This window comes from Oncorhynchus kisutch, linkage group LG7 (genome assembly GCF_002021735.2).
Source record: "Oncorhynchus kisutch isolate 150728-3 linkage group LG7, Okis_V2, whole genome shotgun sequence".
Taxonomy (NCBI): domain Eukaryota; kingdom Metazoa; phylum Chordata; class Actinopteri; order Salmoniformes; family Salmonidae; genus Oncorhynchus; species Oncorhynchus kisutch.
The window spans coordinates 6,753,466-6,775,777 of NC_034180.2; the positions used below are offsets into that span (position 1 = coordinate 6,753,466).

General features: G+C 41.4%; 1 protein-coding gene and 1 long non-coding RNA gene across 2 annotated transcripts; one reads left to right on the forward strand and one right to left on the reverse strand.

The window, feature by feature from the left end:
* Positions 1-1,920: 1,920 nt before the first annotated feature.
* LOC116374625 (uncharacterized) lies at positions 1,921-10,004 on the reverse strand. Its single transcript, XR_004210517.1, has 3 exons — positions 9,720-10,004; positions 5,595-6,061; positions 1,921-5,511 (listed from the first exon to the last, which is right to left on the reverse strand). It is a non-coding gene; the product is annotated as an uncharacterized LOC116374625 (long non-coding RNA).
* Positions 9,613-15,108, forward strand: LOC116374617 (zinc finger protein 34-like). The gene is made up of 3 exons (XM_031828203.1): positions 9,613-10,067; positions 12,619-12,749; positions 12,937-15,108. The coding sequence occupies exons 1-3, from the start codon at positions 9,785-9,787 to the stop codon at positions 14,107-14,109; spliced, it is 1,587 nt and encodes a 528-aa protein (XP_031684063.1). The 5' UTR covers positions 9,613-9,784; the 3' UTR covers positions 14,110-15,108.
* Positions 15,109-22,312: the final 7,204 nt, after the last annotated feature.

Here is a 22,312-nt window from a genome sequence, read left to right on the forward strand (position 1 = left end):
CAGATAAGGAAAAACTCTAGGCCCCGGGGGAAAAAAATTGCAACACCCCTCTGGGACCTATGGTGCCACCAGTCTGCTTGAAGTTGTATGTGGATGATCGGGACTTTATTCAGGAACGTTTCTTGGGCTACTTTGATTTGTCATGTGGGCGAGATGCGCAGTCTGTGTTTGACTTTGTGAATTCTGAGATGTCTGAGTTTAACTTTATGGAGAAACTTGTTGCCCAAACCTAAGATGGCGCAGCTGTAATGGAATGTATCTGCTATTTGTATTTACATCGAAGTCCCCTCCTGTTACCTGATTTAAGAAGTGACTACCATTGTCAACTCCTGACATGAACTGAAGCCACATATCTCATTCTCATCCTCATCCACTGGTACATTGAATGTTTCCTCTCCAAGCACTGTGAGTACCCCTATCAACTTTCTCATTACTGTATGTAGAGTCACTCACATACGAGCACAATCCCATTATTACACATCAATGATTTTACTCCTGGCTTGGACTAACTCATTAGCTCTTTTGTTTAACTGTGTAGTGTTATTGTTTTTTTGTCTTCCTCGTCAAATCCTGTCCTGCCCTCAGTGGAAGAGTTGAGCTATTCTCCAACACCATCCATCCATGATGAGCCGGGCCTGCACTGAAGCCTGTGAACACCTCAACCCCTGTCCTGCACTGAAGTCAAGCCTCTGAACACCTCAACTCATGCCTTATACCCTCTTTCAATCACTGCTGTGATTGTACTATACATTTCTTAATTACATGCTTTAGGTTTGTAAGATTCTGGGTTAAACTTGGAACATTGTTATACTCAGAAGTATAGTATCTAAGGAGTGAAAGAGACTTTTTTTTTTTTAAATCCGTGAGATATACCTGCTGGAACGTGTGCTACAGGTGGGTGTTGTTATCGTGACCAGGGAACTGAGATAAGGCGGAGCTTTACCTAGCATAGACTTATAGATGACCTGGAGCCAGTGGGTCTGGCGACTAATATGTAGCGAGGGCCAGCCGACTAGAGCAGACAGGTCGCAGTGGTGGGTGGTATCAGGTGATTTGGTAACTAAACGGATGGCACTGTGATAAACTGCATCCAGTTTGCTGAGTAGAGTGTTGGAAGCTATTTTGTAGATGACATCCCCGAAGTCGAGGATCGGTAGGATAGTCAGTTTTACTAGGATAAGTTTGACGGTGTTAGTGAAGGAGGCTTTGTTGCGAAATAGAAAGCCGATTCTAGATTTGATTTTGGATTGGAGATGTTTAATATGAGTCTGGAAGGAGAGTTTACAGTCTAGCCAGACACCTAGGTATTTATAGTTGTCCACATATTCTAGGTCGAAACAAGGGTGGTGATGCTAGTCGGGCGGGCGGGTGCGGGCAGCGAACGGTTGAAAAGCATGCATTTGGTTTTACTTGCGTTTAAGAGCATTTGAAGACCACGGAAGGAGTGTTGTGTGGCATTGAAGCTTGTTTGGAGGTTAGTTAGCACAGTGTCCAAGAAAGGGCCAGAAGTATACAGAATGGTGTCGTCTGCTTAGAGGTGGATCAGGGAATCGCCCGCAGCAAGAGCGACATCATTGATATATACAGAGAAAAGAGTCGGCCCGAGAATTGAACCCTGTGGTACCCCCATAGAGACTGCCAGGGGTCTGGACAACATGCCCTCCGATTTGACACACTGAACTCTGTCTGCAAAGTAGTTGGTGAACCAGGCGAGGCAGTCACTAGAAAAACCAAGGCTATCGAGTCTGCCGATAAGAATACGGTGATTGACAGAGTCGAAAGCCTTGGCCAGGTCGATGAAGACGGCTGCACAGTACTGTCTTTTATTGATGGCGGTTATGATATCGTTTAGTACCTTGAGCGTGGCTGAGGTGCACCCGTGACTGGCTCGGAAGCCGGATTGCAAAGCGGAGAAGGTACAGTGGGATTCAAAATGGTCAGTGATCTGTTTATTAACTTGTCTTTTGAAGACTTTAGATCGGCAGGGCAGGATGGATGGATATAGGTCTGTAACTGTTTGGGTCTATGGTGTCACCGCCTTTGAAGAGGGGGATGACCGCGCGGGCAGCTTTCCAATCGCTGAGATCCTGATTGAAAACAGAGGAGGTGTATTTGGAGGGCAAGGGCATATATACTTGTGGTGGTTGAAAAAGTTTTTGTCGGAATTCAGCTGTATTGACCCTTTGAGCAGAATTAACTTGGTTAAGCTTTCATAAATGTCCATTGAGTTTTTTACTCTGAGAATTAGAACATAACAGGTTAAAAGTCTGACATTTAAAAAAATACAAATAAAATAGCTTTGATGTCTCTGTGCGTTCCACGTCTATACCGTGGTTCTCCCATCCTCCTCAATTTTTCAAGTCACAAGCCTCCACTGATATGCAGGTATGTTAGCCAGCCAGCTAAAGTTGGTTATTTTAGCCTGCTAGCTAGCCTAGCCAGATAACTAGCCATAGCTTGCAAACCACCACGGTCTACATAGCTAAGTAGTAAGAACAACTAGTCTAGCATAGGCAGGAATTCACATAAAATCAAGCAGATATAAATTAGAGAGAGATTAAATTTACCGATTTACGGTTGAGTTAGCTACCAAAGAAGAGCCAAGGAGAGGCCTTTAGAGGGAGAGTCAGCTAATCCAATAGTGATTTAGTGTGGTAAATCCACATTGAATAGCCGGTTTATCTCCATCACTGCTGACACTTGCGATGTACTGGTAGGTCGGTAGGAAACAGATTGCAGGCTTCACATTCACACTCGGCACAGCACCTGGTTTCCGTCTCATTCCGAATCTTGCATTCCACTGCTTAAACTAAGCCTTTGAAGTCCTCCGGGGTGAAATGAGCACCGCATACATTAGAAGTGCTCGCTTCAACCGGACAAACCGATCCCATTTCAAAGCTAGCTTCTCGTTTTTGGGTCACAAATGACTCGTAACCCAGTCCTTGTAGGTATTACTGCACTAGCTACGGACGATGGAAAACTACTACAAACGCTCGACTACCACGCACAGGAGAAGAGGATATGCAGTTTTTCCGCATGAATTTATATAGTTACTTCTTTGTGGATGTACATAGAGCTCGCCAACACTTGGTATTGAATTTAATGTTAGCCAGATTGAGCTGGCTAGGTAGCGCCGGTTTTCCATATGACGCTGACAATAGTGCATTTTGGGTTTGCTCCGAAAGATATCTGAAAATAATCGTAAATATTTCAAAACATAACTATTTTTGGAGTTATAGGTAACCACACCATGACTAAATGTGACCACACTACGTTGTTACTTTGAGTAAACTCATGCTTCCTACCCTTTAAAGACAAAGATTCATTTTCATTGTTGTCAGCAGAAAATGTCCAACGATACATTTGGAATAATGAGAGTAACAGATTTCAGTGTTGGATATTCCTGGATAGAATATTGCATCCAGACATTTTGTCATAAACCTAAAAAGTATTTCATATTGTGTGTGTACTGTGTAGGATAGAACATTTCATACATGGGAGATGGAAGACATGGTTGTATTTTGCTCCACCTCGGGTATGGGGCATCTCAAAAACTAAAGCCTATAGGCCAGTTTGGTCCACCATACAAACAGGCTGCTCAGAGCGCTATACTACTACAAATGTAGTTTGAGGAGTTAGCGAGGTAACTTTGGTCAACTCGGAATAATATGTACAACGAAAATGGCTTAGCTTTTAGCCAGGTACATTTCTATGGTAATGAATCCTTCAGAACGAACCCTGGTCTGGTTTTCCAAGAGCATCTTAAGGCTAAGTGCATCGTTAGAACCTTCGTAGGCGACCCGGTAAATCTCCGCGCTGTTTCCAAAACCATCGTTATTAACGTTGCATTTCAAAATGATTGTAATCTAACGTCTTAGATCTTAGACCAATTTGTAACTTTAATGGATTACAGAGTTAATGTTTACACTTAATTGATTGAGCTTTATCTACAGATATTTTCGTTAAGAGTTATTTACATATGTAATTGTATTAGAATTCGTGTGTTGGAGATTGAGAGAACCACATACATATGTGTTGTATTGGATTACGCCATTGACTACAAGTTCCAGAATGCCTTGCGACAGGAGGTAGCGAGAGAACGCGCCAGTTATGTGATTATCCTGATTTTCGATAGCAACTTAATGTTATTGTTTTGTAGAATCTAAAGTTGTTAAATGTAACGTGAACAAGTTGTATTACTAAAATAAGCTTTCATTTCAAACCCGACGTCCCGAGTCATTACGTGGCTGTTCTACGAGTGGTCTATAGAATAACTAAGTGCGTCCTTCGATGCTTTTTTGCCCTCCCGCTTCGCTTTATACACAGAAAATCTCAGCTAAACATAGAATCACGTGGTGTAGCTCTGTGACAAAAGTTGACTACTATTACAAAGTTGCCAATGTCTTTGCAATTTATACAAACAAGCGACGTATAAAAATGATTCAAATCAAATCCGAGATGACTGCATAAAAAAAAGCAGGCTATAGGGCTATACATGCAATCAATTGTTCTATTTTGCTATTTGCTAACGTGCGCCAAATCGGCGATTTAATGCATTTTGATTGGGTAAGCATTAGAAAAGCAGCGTCAATATTTGCAGCCGTAGGTGGTCAAATTTCTCTAGGAGCTGATCCGTCATCAGTATTGCGAAATAGTCTTAATGTTAAAGTAAGATATGAATTGAGAAAGCTGATCCGAGCACAGCGCTTAATTTCTTTCCGCCCAATCAGTATCGACACATGCTCCAACGATGCACTTAGCGACCATTCTCTCTGCGGGGTGTTTTGGGAAACGGATGTTACATTATTCGGAAAGATGCATCGTTAAAACACTCGTAAAGCTAAATTCCATCACTATCGGCAAACGAACTACATTTATCTTGAATGAGGTGTCTGAGCCGCGAGTTGAGGACCAATGAAATCAGAATCCCTCCCTTTCACAAAGATTTCGTCATCATCAACTTCACAGGAAAACTCATTTAAATATTGTATTAATCAAATGTGTTAAAATATAGTAATGTTAAAATACATAATCACATCAAATGTATTTGAAACTTTACGCACAGTAACTTTTGTATGACTTAATACAATTATTGTATCGATAGGAGTGGGGGAAAATATGCTTGTGCATTGATAAGCACACCAAAATAATAAAATAAAGACAGCACTTCTAAAAGCCTATTTCACACTCTAGCCTATTGAATTGGCAAGATAACTTTGCTTTAATTTTGATTTCGGCACTAAATGAAAATTAGGCAGAGACTTCCCCAAGGATTGATGTTTCAGCATTGTCTAAATAAAGAGTTTAGCGTTGGAGTAGCCATGAGCAACATGCACGTGCAGTTACAAACCTGCTAGAGTTAGCGGCAGGCAGATGAGCAATATCCAATGTCATAGTACAGATGAACGAGCTTGAATTGGATGCGAAGTGAAGCTAGCTAACTTTAGAAAACTGTGAGTAGATCTAGCTTGCTTCGTAGTATACCCCTCTCGCCCTGCATCTTCTTGAGACCTATTGAAAACAGTACAAGAATGATTTAACAAATTATGTATGCCTTTTTTTGTTTTGATGACAAAACAAAGTAGCCTACACACTTGTGGAAGTTTGTCACTTTCGGGGTCCAGCTTCAGATCCAACTGACAGGCTTTTGGGGTCCAGCTTCAGATCCAACTGACAGGCTTTCGGGGTCCAGCTCCAACTGACAGGCTTTCGGGGTCCAGCTCCAAATGACAGGCTTTCGGGGTCCAGCTCCAACTGACAGGCTTTCGGGGTCCAGCTCCAACTGACAGGCTTTCGGGGTCCAGCTCCAACTGACAGGCTTTCAGGGTCCAGCTCCAACTGACAGGCTTTCAGGGTCCAGCTCCAACTGACAGGCTTTCAGGGTCCAGCTCCAACTGACAGGCTTTCAGGGTCCAGCTCCAACTGACAGGCTTTCAGGGTCCAGCTCCAACTGACAGGTTGAATACCATGTGCCTTTTTGTTGTTGTTGACGATTCTATCAGCCAATCAGGGCCTGTATCCACAAATCATCTCAGAAAAGGTCCTAGGAATCCTGTTAAACCTTGTTTTAAGAAGAAGATGAAGAAAAATTCACCTCAGAGTTGGTTATAGGATGATGTTAAGACACTGCTCAGACAAACTGTGCCAGGAGTAAAATCAACTCTTAAAAGTTTATATCAGCTGATTATCACGACAGTTTGAGGTAACGCAAAGGAAAGCTAGTGACGCTCATAGACATTGTTGCAAATGATGGGGAATAACCAATCGCGATGAGGCATCGCCAGCTGTGAACATTACATCATGCTTCAGACAACTACGGTGAACGTGACTACATCAAATGTTGCAATGGTAAAACTTTTGATATAATTTTCACCTGACACGATCACTTTGCCTACTCTTAATTCTTGCCTAATATGATGACATATCTGTGATAATGCCTTAAATCATCTTTACTTGACAGGAAGTAGTGAAGCTGTGTGTAATGTAATGTTAACCCTTTTTTACCAAGTATTCTAAAATCCATTTAATCAAAGTGAGGGTATCAGATTTACAGAAAATGTAAAGTGTTACCATAGTGAGACGTTTTTCTACGTGATCATGTATTGTTTTGTGCAATAAAAGTACCGTACTTTACGTTGAGTGTATGACCATTTTGTTGAAATTGGCATGTTTTAACATCAGACCCAGCTCTGCCAGCTGAATTTAAGAACCCACCACTTATTGTGTATAGGAGGTCGCAATTTACGTGACAGATTGGTCCATGCCAACTGCCAGCCACAATAGAACATGAGCCAAGTTATTTTACTCCCTCTTCTGTATGGTAGTTATAAATGCAGAGGTTATATGAAGTTTGAATATTTCTGCCATCCACGTACAAAAAAACGGGTCCAAATAAATTACATTATTACGCGCTCCACCACCCATGTTATCTATAATTAAATGTCCATGTGGGCTGTGTTATGTAGGTAAAACCTCTCGTTCTCTCAAAGAGAATTAGTGAATGTAAAAGTTCTATCAGGAGTAACAACCTGGATTATCCAGTCGCAGTACATTTTAATGACATTTCTACCTTTTTAGATTTTGTGGCATAGAAAAAGTCAAGATATCATACGGGAGGTGATATAAATAATACTCTGAGCAAAAAATAATGTTTTGGGATTTTCACCCTCCAGACATTATTCCCTAAAGGTCTTAATAATGAAATGCCCATGTATGTGGTTTTAAATGTAAACTTGATAGGTCATGTAGTCATTGTGGTTTTAGTCTTGTTTAATACGTTTTATGTACACACTTTATAATACTTATGAAATGCACATTGTTATATTTGGTAACACTTGCTTATTTTCCCTCGACTCCAATACCCATTCGATGCATTGGTGGAGCAGTGTCTACGTAAGGGTGCAGGTTGTAAACACTCAAATCTCTGATGAAGGCCTTGAGGCCGATACTTAAAGCTTAATAAAGAGCAGTGATACTAGCAAGAGCAGTGTGCGGGTTTCTTCTATTTTTTTATATATTTCTTTTATCTTGAAATTAAATACAAAATGTAATCTGTGCTGACTGACTTTGTTGTTTTTGTACCATTGAGTCAAGATACTTATAACAAACTCAAATGGCTCCATATTATTAGGTACTTGAATCAGTGCTAAGAGACGGGCTTGGCTGTGGTTAGCATTTTATTATAGCATGTCATGTTTGTGTGTACAGCAAATCGGTTATGTAAACCTTTATGCTTTTCTGTGCAATCTTTGTTATAAGTCTACAGTCCATGGTGGACTGAACAACCTCAGCTTTGGTGGTCATCACCGAGACAGAGGTTCCAGTCAGGGATCCAGTCTGCAGCCCAGACCCTTCTTTTCACATTCTCAGTGCAGGGATGAAGCAGGACCTGGGGCTGATAGAGATGGACCTGGGGCTGATAGAGATATACCCTCCTGTTCCTATGATACAAACACCACAGTATCCATGATGAACAGAGCAGGTCAACCTGGGCTGCAGCCTTCACAGAGAGTTGTGGGAGACTCCCCTGGTGGGAGTCTAACAGGAAGTCTGTCTTCTCCTTCAGGGTCTCGTCTAATGCCTGGTGACTGGGTTCATAGAAGACCAGGGTCTAGCCTTCCTCAGTTACCTCATGGTTACCCCACCAATACAGACATGGTCAGGATGGGCATTCACCACAAGAGGTACTTAGCCTATAACATAGCACACAATGCCAACAACACCCACACAATGGCTAGAGGTCAAGGAGGGAGCTCAAGGACTAACCACATTGGTGGTATCTCCTGCTTCTACTTCCTGGGGTGTCATTGGGTCACAACGTGGAAGGCCGAGCATTAGGATGGACGCTGACAAGCCGTATGCATGGAAAGCGCATCGCTGAGACAAACTATGTGAAGAAGCACTCCGTTCACACTAAGGAGAGGCCCTTCAAGTGTAAACTATATGACAAGCGCTTCTCTTTCCTGAGTAACCTTATCAGACATAGGAGTGTCCACAATGGGGAGAAATCTTAGAAGTGTGGTTTAGATGTACACTTGGGATATCTGGGAACCATTCTTTAGCGCTGACATATTATAGTTATATTATATTTGTATTCAGTAATGTAACTTTTGGATTATGTGGTGGATATTATAAAATAAGGATTTGCTGGATTCCAAGTCAAAGTAAGATTCTTTATTTTTCTGAGCTCAGGAGAATAACAGAGTTACACAGTCCGAATTAGGAAGCATTGGGTGATAAGCACATATCTTAATAGTTTCCTGTTCTTGGGCAGGACTTTCAGTTCTCCTTTTATCTATATGAGGACACAGAAGCAAGCTGGTTTGTAACACAGAACTATAATCAGAACAGGAGATTATAATATGACAGTTTTACAAGGTTAGTCAAATACTCAGTTATGTGGACACAACTTTTTAATATTTCCATTACAATTACCCAAACTCAGTAACGTAATATGATTACTTTGGTACTTTTGGATCAATCAAACGCGTTTGGTGTCATCAGTGGTCTCTGACTTGTGGTCAGAATCACTCAGATGGAACAAACTTAAACTTGCACCTGTTTTCAATGCTGAATTGAATTTCAATGAGAAAACAGAATGAATTCAACCACACATTTGTTTCATTACAAAAACTGTAGGGTGAAGTCACAAAAAATATTGCATGTAACAGTTACATGACCTACAGCATGGTCAAGCAAGGTAATGTTTCCGACATTTTTGGACTGATAAACAACTATTGATATAGGACCGCAGTGAGTTACCGCAAGTCGCAAAGAAAACAGGAGCAGCCTCCATTATTCCAGCACCATTTCAGCATCATCTTATCACCTATGCTTAGTCTAATACAGTGACAGTGTAATACAGTGACAACTAAACAATACCAACAACCATTTATGAATACACGCCACTTCACCATCCATGAATGAATACACGCCACTAAATGCGTGTGTTAGTGAGTACATGTAATTAGTTACTCCCCAACACTGCTGAACATAGGAGATTTCATGTATAATTTAATAAACTGTGCCGTATTTCAAAGAACAGCGCACAAACCTTTCATTTAACCACACCCTTTGAGCTATGACGCCAACCAATGAGATCTTTTCTTTTCCGTGTAAACGGAAGAACAATTTCCACGTTTGGGTTTTAATTTATCTAGCCGTTTATTAACACCCTAGATATCAAAATGAATCTTAACTGCACATAATCACATACTTACATCAGGTAGTATTTCATTCTCGTTGTAGACAGGACTTGGTTGATATTTTATAGTTAACGCTAACAATGGCTAACTGTATGTTTTTTCACACTCAAATAGCCTCCATCATGGAGATGCTAGCAAATGCAGCCGTGGCAGAGATCTGTAAACTCGTAGACGACGACTATGCAGTGTTTCGTTTGGAAATAACTAAAAGCCAAAAAGAAAACAGAGCAATGCGGAGGAAACTACAGCTACTAGAACTGAAGGTGGCACGGGAGCGCTCCGAGAGGACAACGCGAAAGCGCGTCCTCGACAGTCGTCCCAGTAGTGTCAAGATCCTCGACCGATACAGAGGAATGGCAAGAGGTACATTTTCCAGAATGTCGAGTTTATTATTTTAAAGAGACAGTGCACATTAATAATCGTTTCAGTAAAAGTGCCGGTTTTGGTCAGACGGCTAATTATAATACAGATACGAAATTAGCAATGAGCACATGCAAAGCAACACAGGACAAGCCACACGTAGCACAAAAAGCAACAAACCACAATAAATAAAAGCAACAAACAGTGTTTACACACCTCACAAGCTACAGACAACAGATAATATGGAAAGCGGCAATACACAGCCAGGGATTGTGTTCACAAGTCTGATTGTCTTTTAGCCATGTCTCTATGTTTTTGTGATGGTGCAGTTATTTGTTTCTGATGGCAGTATGTTCCAGACATGGGAAGGTCTCAGAGAAAGCAGTTTGACTAAAGGTGTTTTCCTTAAGGGAACTAACTATACTGTCACTTCTCATGGGAGACCTTGTGGCTGCTACCATGGGTTTGAGTTTTCTGTTTCACAAAAGTACTAAGTTGAGGGGGGGCCAGGCCGGTTAGGATCTTGAATACAAGACATGCGTTGGTGTGTTGCACAAGCATTTCTCAGATCTGAGGATGTAACAGGGATGATGTCTATCAAGCACTTTGAGAGCCTGTTTGTAGACAGACTGAATGGGTTTTTAATGTTTTACAGCAAGCTTGGGCCCAACTTGTCAAGCAGTATGTTAAGTAGGGGAGTAGCATAACATTGAAGTACAGTTTTGCTGCCTCTGTAGTGAAATAATTTCTAATGTATTGGAAATTAGCTAGGTTCCACTGCGCATGTGTTTAGATATCTTGCCCAGAATCAATGGTGGAAAAATTACTCAATTGTCATACTTGAGTAAAAGTAAAGATACCTCGATAGAAAAGTATTCAAATTAAAGTAAAATACTGCTTGAGCAAAAGTCTAAAAGTATCTGTTTTTTTTTAATGCAAAATGCATCATACCGGCTGTGTTTGAAATCAAGTTTGAAATCTTGATTGCTGACAGTCCCAAAATGTTTTGCATTTATCAGCAATGGACTAATGAAACAAATACCAAAATATAGTATAGTTTTCCATGAAGTACAGTAATGGAAAAAGGTACTCAATATTCATACTTGAATTTCATGTATAGTATTTCTTATATTAAGCGAACCAGAGAGCATGATTTGTATTTTTTTACGGACAGATAGGGCAAACTACAACACTCAGACATAATTTACAAACTCAGTATTTGGGTTTAGTGAGTCTGCCAGATCAGAAGCAGCAGGAATGACATTGCGTTATATTGATAGGTGCGTGAATTGTACCATTATTCTGTCTGCCTGAGTATTTTTACTTAAGTAATTTACACCACTGCCCAGAATTGGTTCTTGGTCAGTTTTTGGATAGTGTGCCATACTTCCCCTAATTACTTAGCCATCTTGAAAAACATTTTTATTTTACCAGGCAGGTCAATGAAGAACAAATTTCTTGTATACACAATATCATATTCTAACCAGATTCTTGATTTACTTAATTTCCTATTGTCATACTCAATTAAAATAATGTGATGCATGGAACATAATCAATCAATCAATCGATAGCATATCAAGAATTTATGAGAATTATTACCTGATATCCAAAGCCGGATTACCGAACGGCATGCACAAGCTCTATTTTCATGTAATCTGACCAAAGCACCGGTTCCAATCCAAGTGCCAGTGCCATTTAGCAAACTCCAGGCGTTTACATATGTTGGATGACATGAAAATAGAGCTCTTTGGCCAGGCACACCAGTGGTGGGCTTGGTGTTGAAATGAGGATGCATGGAGCAGAAAATAACCCCATACCTACTGTAATATATGGTGGTGGGTCTTTGATGTTATGGGGTAGTTTTGCTTCCACTGGTCCTGAGGCCCTTGTTAAGGTCAATGGCATCATGAACTTTACCCATAACCAGGACTTTTTTGCCAAAAACCTGGTTGCCTCGAACATGGCTGCAAGTGAATCTTCCAGCAAGACTATAACCCAAAGAACACATCAAAATCCACAAAGAAATCACAAAGAATTATAAAATCAACATTTTGCATTTTCCATCACAGTCTCCGGACTTGAAACCCATTGAAAACCTTTGGTTTGAATTTAAGTTGGCAGTCCATAAGCGCAGACAAAGGATATCAAGGATCTGGAAGTATTCTGTATGGAGGAATGGTCTATGATCCCTCTCAATGTGTTCTCCAATTCATAAAACATTTTAGAAAAAGGCTATGCGCCGTTATCCTCACAAGGTAGGGTATTGAAAGGAATTGAAAACTGGTGTACATTTTTTTTATGACTTGTTAAACAAAACCTCTCTCTGAGCAATTGTAAGAAAAGTATATAATTTCCCCCTTTTTTAAATTGCTCAGTATTTATCAAGGGTGTTAATAATTTCGGACCCCACTGTAGGTGCCCCGGGGCCCCAGATGTGCTAGTCCAGCCCTGCTTACATCCTTGCCAATTGTAGACTGTCAATAGTGTACAATATATCATTGAGCATTGACAGTAGCTAACTTAACCACCCCTTTCCCCCCAATCACTCTCTTAGATGGAGGACATCTCACTGGAGGCCACAGGAGCTTTGTGAAGCCAGCAGAACATGTCTCGTGGAGAGATGACCAACCCATAGCTGTAGATGAGAGGAGTGGAACCTCAACCCAGCATGTTATTGTGATAGAGGTTAGTGTCATAGTGTAACATAAAAAATTACACTACATCGAATGTGGCCTGTTTATTTCAGAAAGGCTCCCCTCAGCTATTCACTTGCTTACATGTACATTCTTATTTATCTGCCAAAGGGGAGCTTGTGACGACAACATTGTTAACCAACTCATGTACTGATAATAACCTCCTCTCTTCTTGTCAGTCTGCAGATGCAAAGGCTGCAGGTTATGGAGGATCGTCTCTGGTCAAGCAGGAGAGGACTGAAGGAGAGGAGGACCCACGACACAGCAGAGACATCCATACTGGAGAAGAGGCTGTAGCCACAAAGATAATTGCCACCTCACCCCAGCCCAGGACCCGATGCAGCATCACGGAGTTCAGTGGAAAACCAAACGCCGTCCTCAAGTCAGAGACAGACACAGAGACTTTAACTGTAACACACAGGCTTTTACACACAGGATCTGACCACAGATTAGACACAGAGAGACCACTGGGCTGTCCTCCTGCTCCCGGCTCAGAGTATTTACTTTATGGTAATCCAAACCCAAGGACTGTCCATTCCCATCGGGACGCAGGTGACGTGTTAGAGACTGGCAATGATCCGTCTTGTTCTTACACTATAGAGATGGACCCTGGCAACATGCCATTGGGTTTAGAGACACAGACCGATCTGTCTAGAGGGGACTGGAACCAGTACAGTAGTAGTGTGTACTCTGAAGGGTGCCTAGATAAGAAAGGGGAGGTTATAGTCGTAGATGAGATGACTGTGAAAGTGGAGGGTGATGCTCCTCTGACATGGAATGTAGACGAGACTCACTTAGGAGAAGGACACTCACAAGGCAGAGATTTATTAGATTACAGGGAAAATTTAGAGACAAATCCATATGTTTCGACCCACTCCCCTTTACACAAGCTCAGGCGTCGCGACCCAGTGTCCATGTCGATGGGGCCTTCCGATCAGGTATTGAACTCAAACGACAGGGCGAGAGCCGAGACTCAGGGAGGGGGAGCCAGATCAGGCAATAGTAAAGATAAACCTTTCCTCTGCAAGCTCTGTAACAAAAGTTTCAGCTGCCTCCAGAAGGTGGAGATCCACCAGAGGGTCCACACAGGGGTGAAACCCTTTAGCTGTACCCAGTGTCACATGTGCTTCGCCCAGGCTGGTGACCTGAAGAGGCATCACAGGGTCCACACAGGGGAGAAACCGTTCAGCTGCCACCTGTGCCGGGCCAGTTTCTCACACTCGTCGAACCTGAAGAGGCACCTGAAGGTCCACACAGGAGAGAGGCCCTTTGCCTGTACGCACTGCGGGAAGAGGTTCTCAGAGAGGAGATACCTCAGGATACACCAGCAGAAAAAACATTCCACTGTATAGCATAGAAAGTAACCATTCCACTTGATAGCTTCTGATGTTTAGATCAAACCCTGCATTAAAGACAATATTCATTTTCATTGTTGTCAGCAGAAAAGATCCACAGATTCATGTGGAATAACGAGAGTAAATGATTTCAGATTGTTTAATATTCCTGTGTAGAATATTGCATCCAGACATTGTGTGATATATATTGTGTTTGTACTGTGTAGGCTATTTGATGTTCACAAATGCCTGTTTCATTACTTCCATTCAACTACTTAATTATATTCAAGACTTTTGATGAGAAAATTAATGCAGTTTATCAAGTTCATGCAGATGTTTTGCTGAGACGTGTATGTGTGGTTTTCATATGGTGTTTTTGAAACGTGTTTTATTTAGTTAACACAAAATGGGACTTCATTCTGACCTTCTGACTTTCTTCATTCTGACTTTCATTGAATCTCTTTTTAGTATACATCACATTTGATCTCACCCTTTTCTGCATACACCAGACAGCGCTTTATAACCAATACAGGGACAGAAAGTAGCCTATGAATGGGAGGCTAGGAGCCATTCACAGTGCCTTCAGAAAGTAATCACACCCCTTGACTTTTTCCACATTTTGTTCTGTTACTGCCTGAATTTAAAATATATTTTTTTGTCACTGGCCTACACACAATACCCCATAATGTCAAAGAGGATTTATATTTTTGTGTAAATGTAATAAATGAATGTAATAAAAAATGTAATGTCTTGAGTCAATAATATTCAACCCCTTTGTAACGGCAAGCCTACATAAGTTCAGGAGTAAAAATGTGCATACTAAGTCACATAATGGGTTGCATGGACTCACTCTGTGTGCAATAGTCGTCTTTAACATTATTTTTTAATGACTACCTCATCTCTGTATCACACACATACAGATAATATGGTCCCTCAGTCGAGCAGTGAATTTTCAACCAGATAAACCAGGGAAGGTGCATATTGGTAGATAACAAAAAAAAAAGGATAAATAAAAAAGCAGACATTGAATATCCCTTTGAACATAGTGATGTTATTAATTACACTTTGGATGGTGTATCAATACACCCAGTCACTAAAAAGATACATGCATGGATTTCACCATGAGGCCAATAGTGACTTTAAAACAGTTACAGAATTGAATGGCTGTGATAGGAGTAAAAAGAGGATGGATGAAAAGCATTGTAGTTACTCCACAATACTAACCTAGTTAGAGTGAAAAGAAGGAAGCCTGTACAGAATGCAAATATTCAAACATGCATCCTGTTTGCAACAAGGCACTAAAGTAATACTGTGTTATGTTTGGGGCAAATCCAATATAACACATTACTGAGTACCACTTTCCATATTTTCAAGTATAGTGGTGGCTGCATCATGTTATGGGTAATGCTTGTAATTGTTAAGGACTGGGGAGTTCAGGATTTAAAAAAATAATGGAAGTGAGCTAAGCACAGACAAAATCCTAGAGGAAACCCTGGTTCAGTCTATTTTCCACCAGACACTGGGAGATTTATTCACCTTTCAGCAAGACAATAACCTAAAACACAAGGCCAAATCTACACTGGAGTTGCTTACCAAGAAGACAGTGAATGTTCCTGAGTGGACGAGTTACAGTTTTGACTACAATCTGCTTGAAAATCTATGGCAAGACCTGAAAATGGTTGTCTAGCAATGATCAACAACCAATTTGAGAGAGCTTGATGATTTTGGAAATGAATATTGGGCAAATGTTTCACAATCCAGTGTGGAAACCTCAAAGACTCGCTGCCAACAGGTGCTTCTACAAAGTGTTGACTCAGGGGGGGTGAATACTTATGTAAATGAGATATTTCTGTATTTCATTTTCAATAAATTAGAGAGCATTTCTAAGAACATGCTTTGACTTTGTCATTATGGGTTATTTTGTGTAGATTAGTGAGAAACATTATTTTTTAACCATTTTGAATTCAGGCTGTAACACAACAGCATGTGGAATAAGTCATGGGGTATAAATACTTTCTGAAGGCACTGTACATATTTTGTGTCCTCCACCAATACGGCGGTCGTGGACATATTTTAGGACTTCCAGAGGACCATCAACCTTTTGAGTTTGCTGACTTTTCATACACTGACTGTGTATTGAGTGAGCGACAGGGAGAATACGCAAGAGAGAAGGGGGAGAAACTTTACATGACTCACCAAGGGAGTTCTGTTGAATCAGGACACAAGGGCTTTGCATCTGAAAAAAAGGTTAGTTAAAAGGATTTGATTTTCTTTACAAGCGTATATTATATTATTAGAAGCAGTACTATATCAATTGGATCGACTTACACTAAGATAATGCAATCATGGGCAGATGAATAGCCACCGTGCTTCTACACCTGCATTGCTTGCTGTTTGGGGTTTTAGGCTGGGTTTCTGTACAGCACTTTGAGATATCAGCTGATGTAAGAAGGGCTTTATAAATACATTTGATTTGAATAGCATGTCTCTTTGGGAATCCAATCTCAGTGAGACCTGATGCAGAGAAAACACGTTAATGTTCATCAGCACAGCTAGTACAAGCCTAGCTCTTACCAAGCTGGTTAGTAGGGATCAATACACATTGAAGATCAGGGATTCAAAGTGGGGGAAAAATTTTTTTGCACACAACTTGCCAATCACTAAGGATTTGGAGGTGTGGTTCTGCTCTCTTCTTTCCCTGGGATGTGGCAGAATCGGTCACTGGAAACTGAGTGGGTGGCCAAACACTGCTTTAGAGGCCATCAGGTCAATGTGTGCGGTTCAATGCACACAATAATACGATTATTGCGGACAATCAGATTAATATAGTTCGATTAAAACGAGAAGAACGATGTCCCTAATAATGCTGTTTACATGGACGCATCTGAAATTAGGCTACCTGATGGCACTCTGATGTACAGAAAATCGGCGATCAAAGTAAACGTTCTACCACAGCAAACTTTATTTTTGGGAGGCATATTTGATTCCGAGTTCGGACATATAACGTTTGTATGTGAAAACTACTTGTAAGACTTATACATTCCGTTGTTTCCGACGCATTTAATTCGCGCTAAAGACGGTGGCTCACTCGGCTGGTGCTACCACATGCGCAGATTAAATACACGGCTGGAACCCAAATTTGAGTCATTTCGACATCCCGGCGCTGGGTCAATATTGGCCAAAAACAGCATTGGGTTAATTCAACCCAGCGGGTTTGAGTTGTGCATCTAACCCAGCGCCTTGGGTTGAGTGCTTGACCCAACTGCTAGGTAAATTAGACTATTTTGCTGGGTTAAACAACCCAGTGTGTTGGATTGGACATAAACACAGAACATTAGATTGGGGGATTGACCCAGCAGCTGGGTAATTATTTATGTAATCCTTATTTTCAGTGTCATCCCAATTATAATGTTGCTTGCATATTTTTGCTGTCTGAAACAAAGCACTATTGTATAAATATGTGTTATTTCACAAGATAAGATTTCATAAGATAATATAAATACATTTTAATAATCAATATTATTTCATGAACCAAACAGTCCAAACATCAGGCTAAAGACTACGCTCAACTGGATGTGCCCCCTCAGATTGTGCCCCCTCAGATTGCAATGTCTTAAGTGGTGTTAACACAGAACCATCTGTAAGACAGTGCCAGAGCTGATCAATAGATATTCACATGCACTGACACTCTTCAGCTATTTTAGGTGACAGCACACACACACACACACACACACACCATGTGATTTTGCCATACAATAATGGTCTACCTTTGGGTCGAGTTAAAACATTGTTAGACAAGTATAAAATATTACAAATGAAGATCACTACTAAAGGACATGGACTAGTGACTCATTACTTAAGTAATAACTGCCATCACACACAATTTATTTTGTATACTTTATAGCAATTTATATCAATCAACACCCAATCCCTGTTTGATGCATACATCTTCCACTCATTTGGGGCTCATAGGTTCATTTACACAACGCTAACCACTGACGCAAGCGGATTAATTACCTGATTGGGCTGATGGAAACATGAAATGCCGGTACAATTTTATAAATACCTACTGACAATGTTCATTCGACATGGTGGGATCTGTCTGTGTCATTCAAATTAATTATGTGAGAAATGGTAGTGGAAACTCTTCGGTGGGGGTTAATCGGTGGTTGGCATCCAACGTTATGGCGCATTACTGTCACCTACTGTACTAGAGTGTGGGCCAAGGGCAGGGAGAATCTAAATCCTACCTGCCAGCCCCATTGCTCTTAAAAAGATAACAAAATATTTGAGACTATATCTAATGATGTTCTACTCAATGTACTCTTTAAACTAATGTTTAAATGATGAGGGAGTCTCAGTCTGCTGTTCCCACATGCTTCAAGAGGGCCACCATTGTTCCTGTTCCCAAGAAAGCTAAGGTAACTGAGCTAAACGACTACCGCCCCGTAGCACTCACTTCCGTCATCATGAAGTGCTATGAGAGACTAGTCAAGGACCATATCACCTCCACCCTACCTGACACCCTAGACCCACTCCAATTTGCTTACTGCCCAAATAGGTCCACAGACGATGCAATCTCAACCACACTGCAATCTCAACCACACTGCACACTGCCCTAACCCACCTGGACCGGTTTTCCCCATTAAGCAGCGGGTCGGAGTCAGAGGCCGATTCTTCTCTGGTCTCTACTCCTCCCGTTACGGGGTCTGAGACGCCGAAGCTTCCCACCATTAGCTCTGACAAATTGAAAACTCTAGTCATTGGCGACTCCATTACCCGCAGTATTAGACGGGTAAACAGCGATCATACACTGTTTACCCGGGGGCAGGGCTACCGACGTTAAGGCTAATCTGAAGATGGTGCTGGCTAAAGCTAAAACTGGCGAGTGTAGAGAGTATAGAGATATTGTTATCCACGTCGGCACCAACGATGTTAGGATGAAACAGTCAGAAATCACTAAGCGCAACATAGCTTCTGCGTGCATATCAGCTAGAAAGATGTGTCGGCATCGAGTAATTGTCTCTGGCCCCCTCCCAGTTAGGGGGAGTGATGAGCTCTACAGCAGAGTCTCACAACTCAATCGCTGGTTGAAAACTGTTTTCTGCCCCTCCCAAAAGTTAGAATTTGTAGATAATTGGCCCTCTTTCTGGGACTCACCCACAAACAGGACCAAGCCTGACCTGCTGAGGAGTGACGGACTCCATCCTAGCTGGAGGGGTGCTCTCATCTTATCTACCAACATAGACAGGGCTCTAACTCCTCTAGCTCCACAATGAAATAGGGTGCAGGCCAGGCAGCAGGCTGTTAGCCAGCCTGCCAGCATAGTGGAGTCTGCCATTAGCACAGTCAGTGTAGTCAGCTCAGCTATCACCATTGAGACCGTGTCTGTGCCTCGACCTAGGTTGGGCAAAACTAAACATGGCGGTGTTCGCCTTAGCAATCTCACTAGGATAAAGACCACCTCCATTCCTGTCATTACTGAAAGAGATCATGATACCTCACATCTCAAAATAGGGCTACTTAATGTTAGATCCCTTACTTCAAAGGCAATTATAGTCAATGAACTAATCACTGATCATAATCGTGATGTGATTGGCCTGACTGAAACATGGCTTAAGCCTGATGAATTTACTGTTTTAAATGAGGCCTCACCTCCTGGCTACACTAGTGACCATATCCCCCGTGCATCCCGCAAAGGCGGAGGTGTTGCTAACATTTACGATAGCAAATTTCAATTTACAAAAAAAAAAATGACATTTTCGTCTTTTGAGCTTCTAGTCATGAAATCTATGCAGCCTACTCAATCACTTTTTATAGCTACTGTTTACAGGCCTCCTGGGCCATATACAGCGTTTCTCACTGAGTTCCCTGAATTCCTATCGGACCTTGTAGTCATAGCAGATAATATTCTAATCTTTGGTGACTTTAATATTCACATGGAAAAGTCCACAGACCCACTCCAAAAGGCTTTCGGAGCCATCATCGACTCAGTGGGTTTTATCCAACATGTCTCTGGACCCACTCACTGTCACAGTCATACGTTGGACCTAGTTTTGTCCCATGGAATAAATGTGGTGGATCTTAATGTTTTTCCTCATAATCCTGGACTATCGGACCACCATTTTATTACGTTTGCAATTGCAACAAATAATCTGCTTAGACCCCAACCAAGGAACATCAAAAGTCGTGCTATAAATTCACAGACAACACAAAGATTCCTTGATGCCCTTCCAGACTCCCTCTGCCTACCCAAGGACGCCAGAGGACAAAAATCAGTTAACCACCTAACTGAGGATCTCAATCTAACCTTGCGCAATACCCTAGATGCAGTTGCACCCCTAAAAACTAAAAAAATGTCTCATAAGAAACTAGCTCCCTGGTACACAGAAAATACCCGAGCTCTGAAGCAAGCTTCCAGAAAATTGGAACGGAAATGGCGCCACACCAAACTGGAAGTCTTCCGACTAGCTTGGAAGGACGGTACCGTGCAGTACCGTAGAGCCCTTACTGCTGCTCGATCATCCTATTTTTCTAACTTAATTGAGGAAAATAAGAACAATCCGAAATTCCTTTTTAATACTGTCGCAAAGCTAACTAAAAAGCAGCATTCCCCAAGAGAGGATGACTTTCACTTTAGCAGTGATAAATTCATGAACTTCTTTGAGGAAAAGATTATGATTATTAGAAAGCAAATTACGGACTCCTCTTTAAACCTGCGTATTCCTCCAAACCTCAGTTGTCCTGAGTCTGCACAACTCTGCCAGGACCTAGGATCAAGAGAGACGCTCAAGTGTTTTAGTACTATATCTCTTGACACAATGATGAAAATAATCATGGCCTCTAAACCTTCAAGCTGCATACTGGACCCTATTCCAACTAAACTACTGAAAGAGCTGCTTCCTGTGCTTGGCCCTCCTATGTTGAACATAATAAACGGCTCTCTATCCACTGGATGTGTACCAAACTCACTAAAAGTGGCAGTAATAAAGCCTCTCTTGAAAAAGCCAAACCTTCACCCAGAAAATATAAAAAACTATCGGCCTATATCGAATCTTCCATTCCTCTCAAAAATTTTAGAGAAGGCTGTTGCGCAGCAACTCACTGCCTTCCTGAAGACAAACAATGTATACGAAATGCTTCAGTCTGGTTTTAGACCCCATCATAGCACTGAGACGGCACTTGTGAAGGTGGTAAATGACATTTTAATGGCATCGGACCGAGGCTCTGCATCTGTCCTCGTGCTCCTAGACCTTAGTGCTGCTTTTGATACCATCGATCACCACATTCTTTTGGAGAGATTGGAAACCCAAATTGGTCTACACGGACATGTTCTGGCCTGGTTTAGATCTTATCTGTCGGAAAGATATCAGTTTGTCTCTGTGAATGGTTTGTCCTCTGACAAATCACCTGTAAATTTCGGTGTTCCTCAAGGTTCCGTTTTAGGACCACTATTGTTTTCACTATATATTTTACCTCTTGGGGATGTTATTCGAAAACATAATGTAAACTTTCACTGCTATGCGGATGACACACAGCTGTACATTTCAATGAAACATGGTGAAGCCCCAAAATTGCCCTCGCTAGAAGCATGTGTTTCAGACATAAGGAAGTGGATGGCTGCAAACTTTCTACTATTAAACTCGGACAAAACAGAGATGCTTGTTCTAGGTCCCAAGAAACAAAGAGATCTTCTGTTGAATCTGACAATTAATCTTAATGGTTGTACAGTCGTCTCAAATAAAACTGTGAAGGACCTCGGCGTTACTCTGGACCCTGATCTCTCTTTTGAAGAACATATCAAGACCATTTCGAGGACAGCTTTTTTCCATCTACGTAACATTGCAAAAATCAGAAACTTTCTGTCCAAAAATGTGGCAGAAAAATTAATCCATGCTTTTGTCACTTCTAGGTTAGACTACTGCAATGCTCTATTTTCCGGCTACCCGGATAAAGCACTAAATAAACTTCAGTTAGTGCTAAATACGGCTGCTAGAATCCTGACTAGAACCAAAAAATTTGATCATATTACTCCAGTGCTAGCCTCTCTACACTGGCTTCCTGTCAAAGCAAGGGCTGATTTCAAGGTTTTACTGCTAACCTACAAAGCATTACATGGGCTTGCTCCTACCTATCTCTCTGATTTGGTCCTGCCGTACATACCTACACGTACGCTACGGTCACAAGACGCAGGCCTCCTAATTGTCCCTAGAATTTCTAA

What these genes read in the sequence shown, in the direction of transcription:
- LOC116374617 (XM_031828203.1), top strand. Translation starts at nt 9,785, where the DNA reads ATGGCTAACTGTATGTTTTTTCACACTCAAATAGCCTCCATCATGGAG. An exon ending in ATACAGAGGAATGGCAAGAG is followed by an intron (nt 10,068 to 12,618) that starts GTACATTTTCCA and finishes TCACTCTCTTAG; the next exon opens with ATGGAGGACATCTCACTGGA. An exon ending in AGCATGTTATTGTGATAGAG is followed by an intron (nt 12,750 to 12,936) that starts GTTAGTGTCATA and finishes TCTTCTTGTCAG; the next exon opens with TCTGCAGATGCAAAGGCTGC.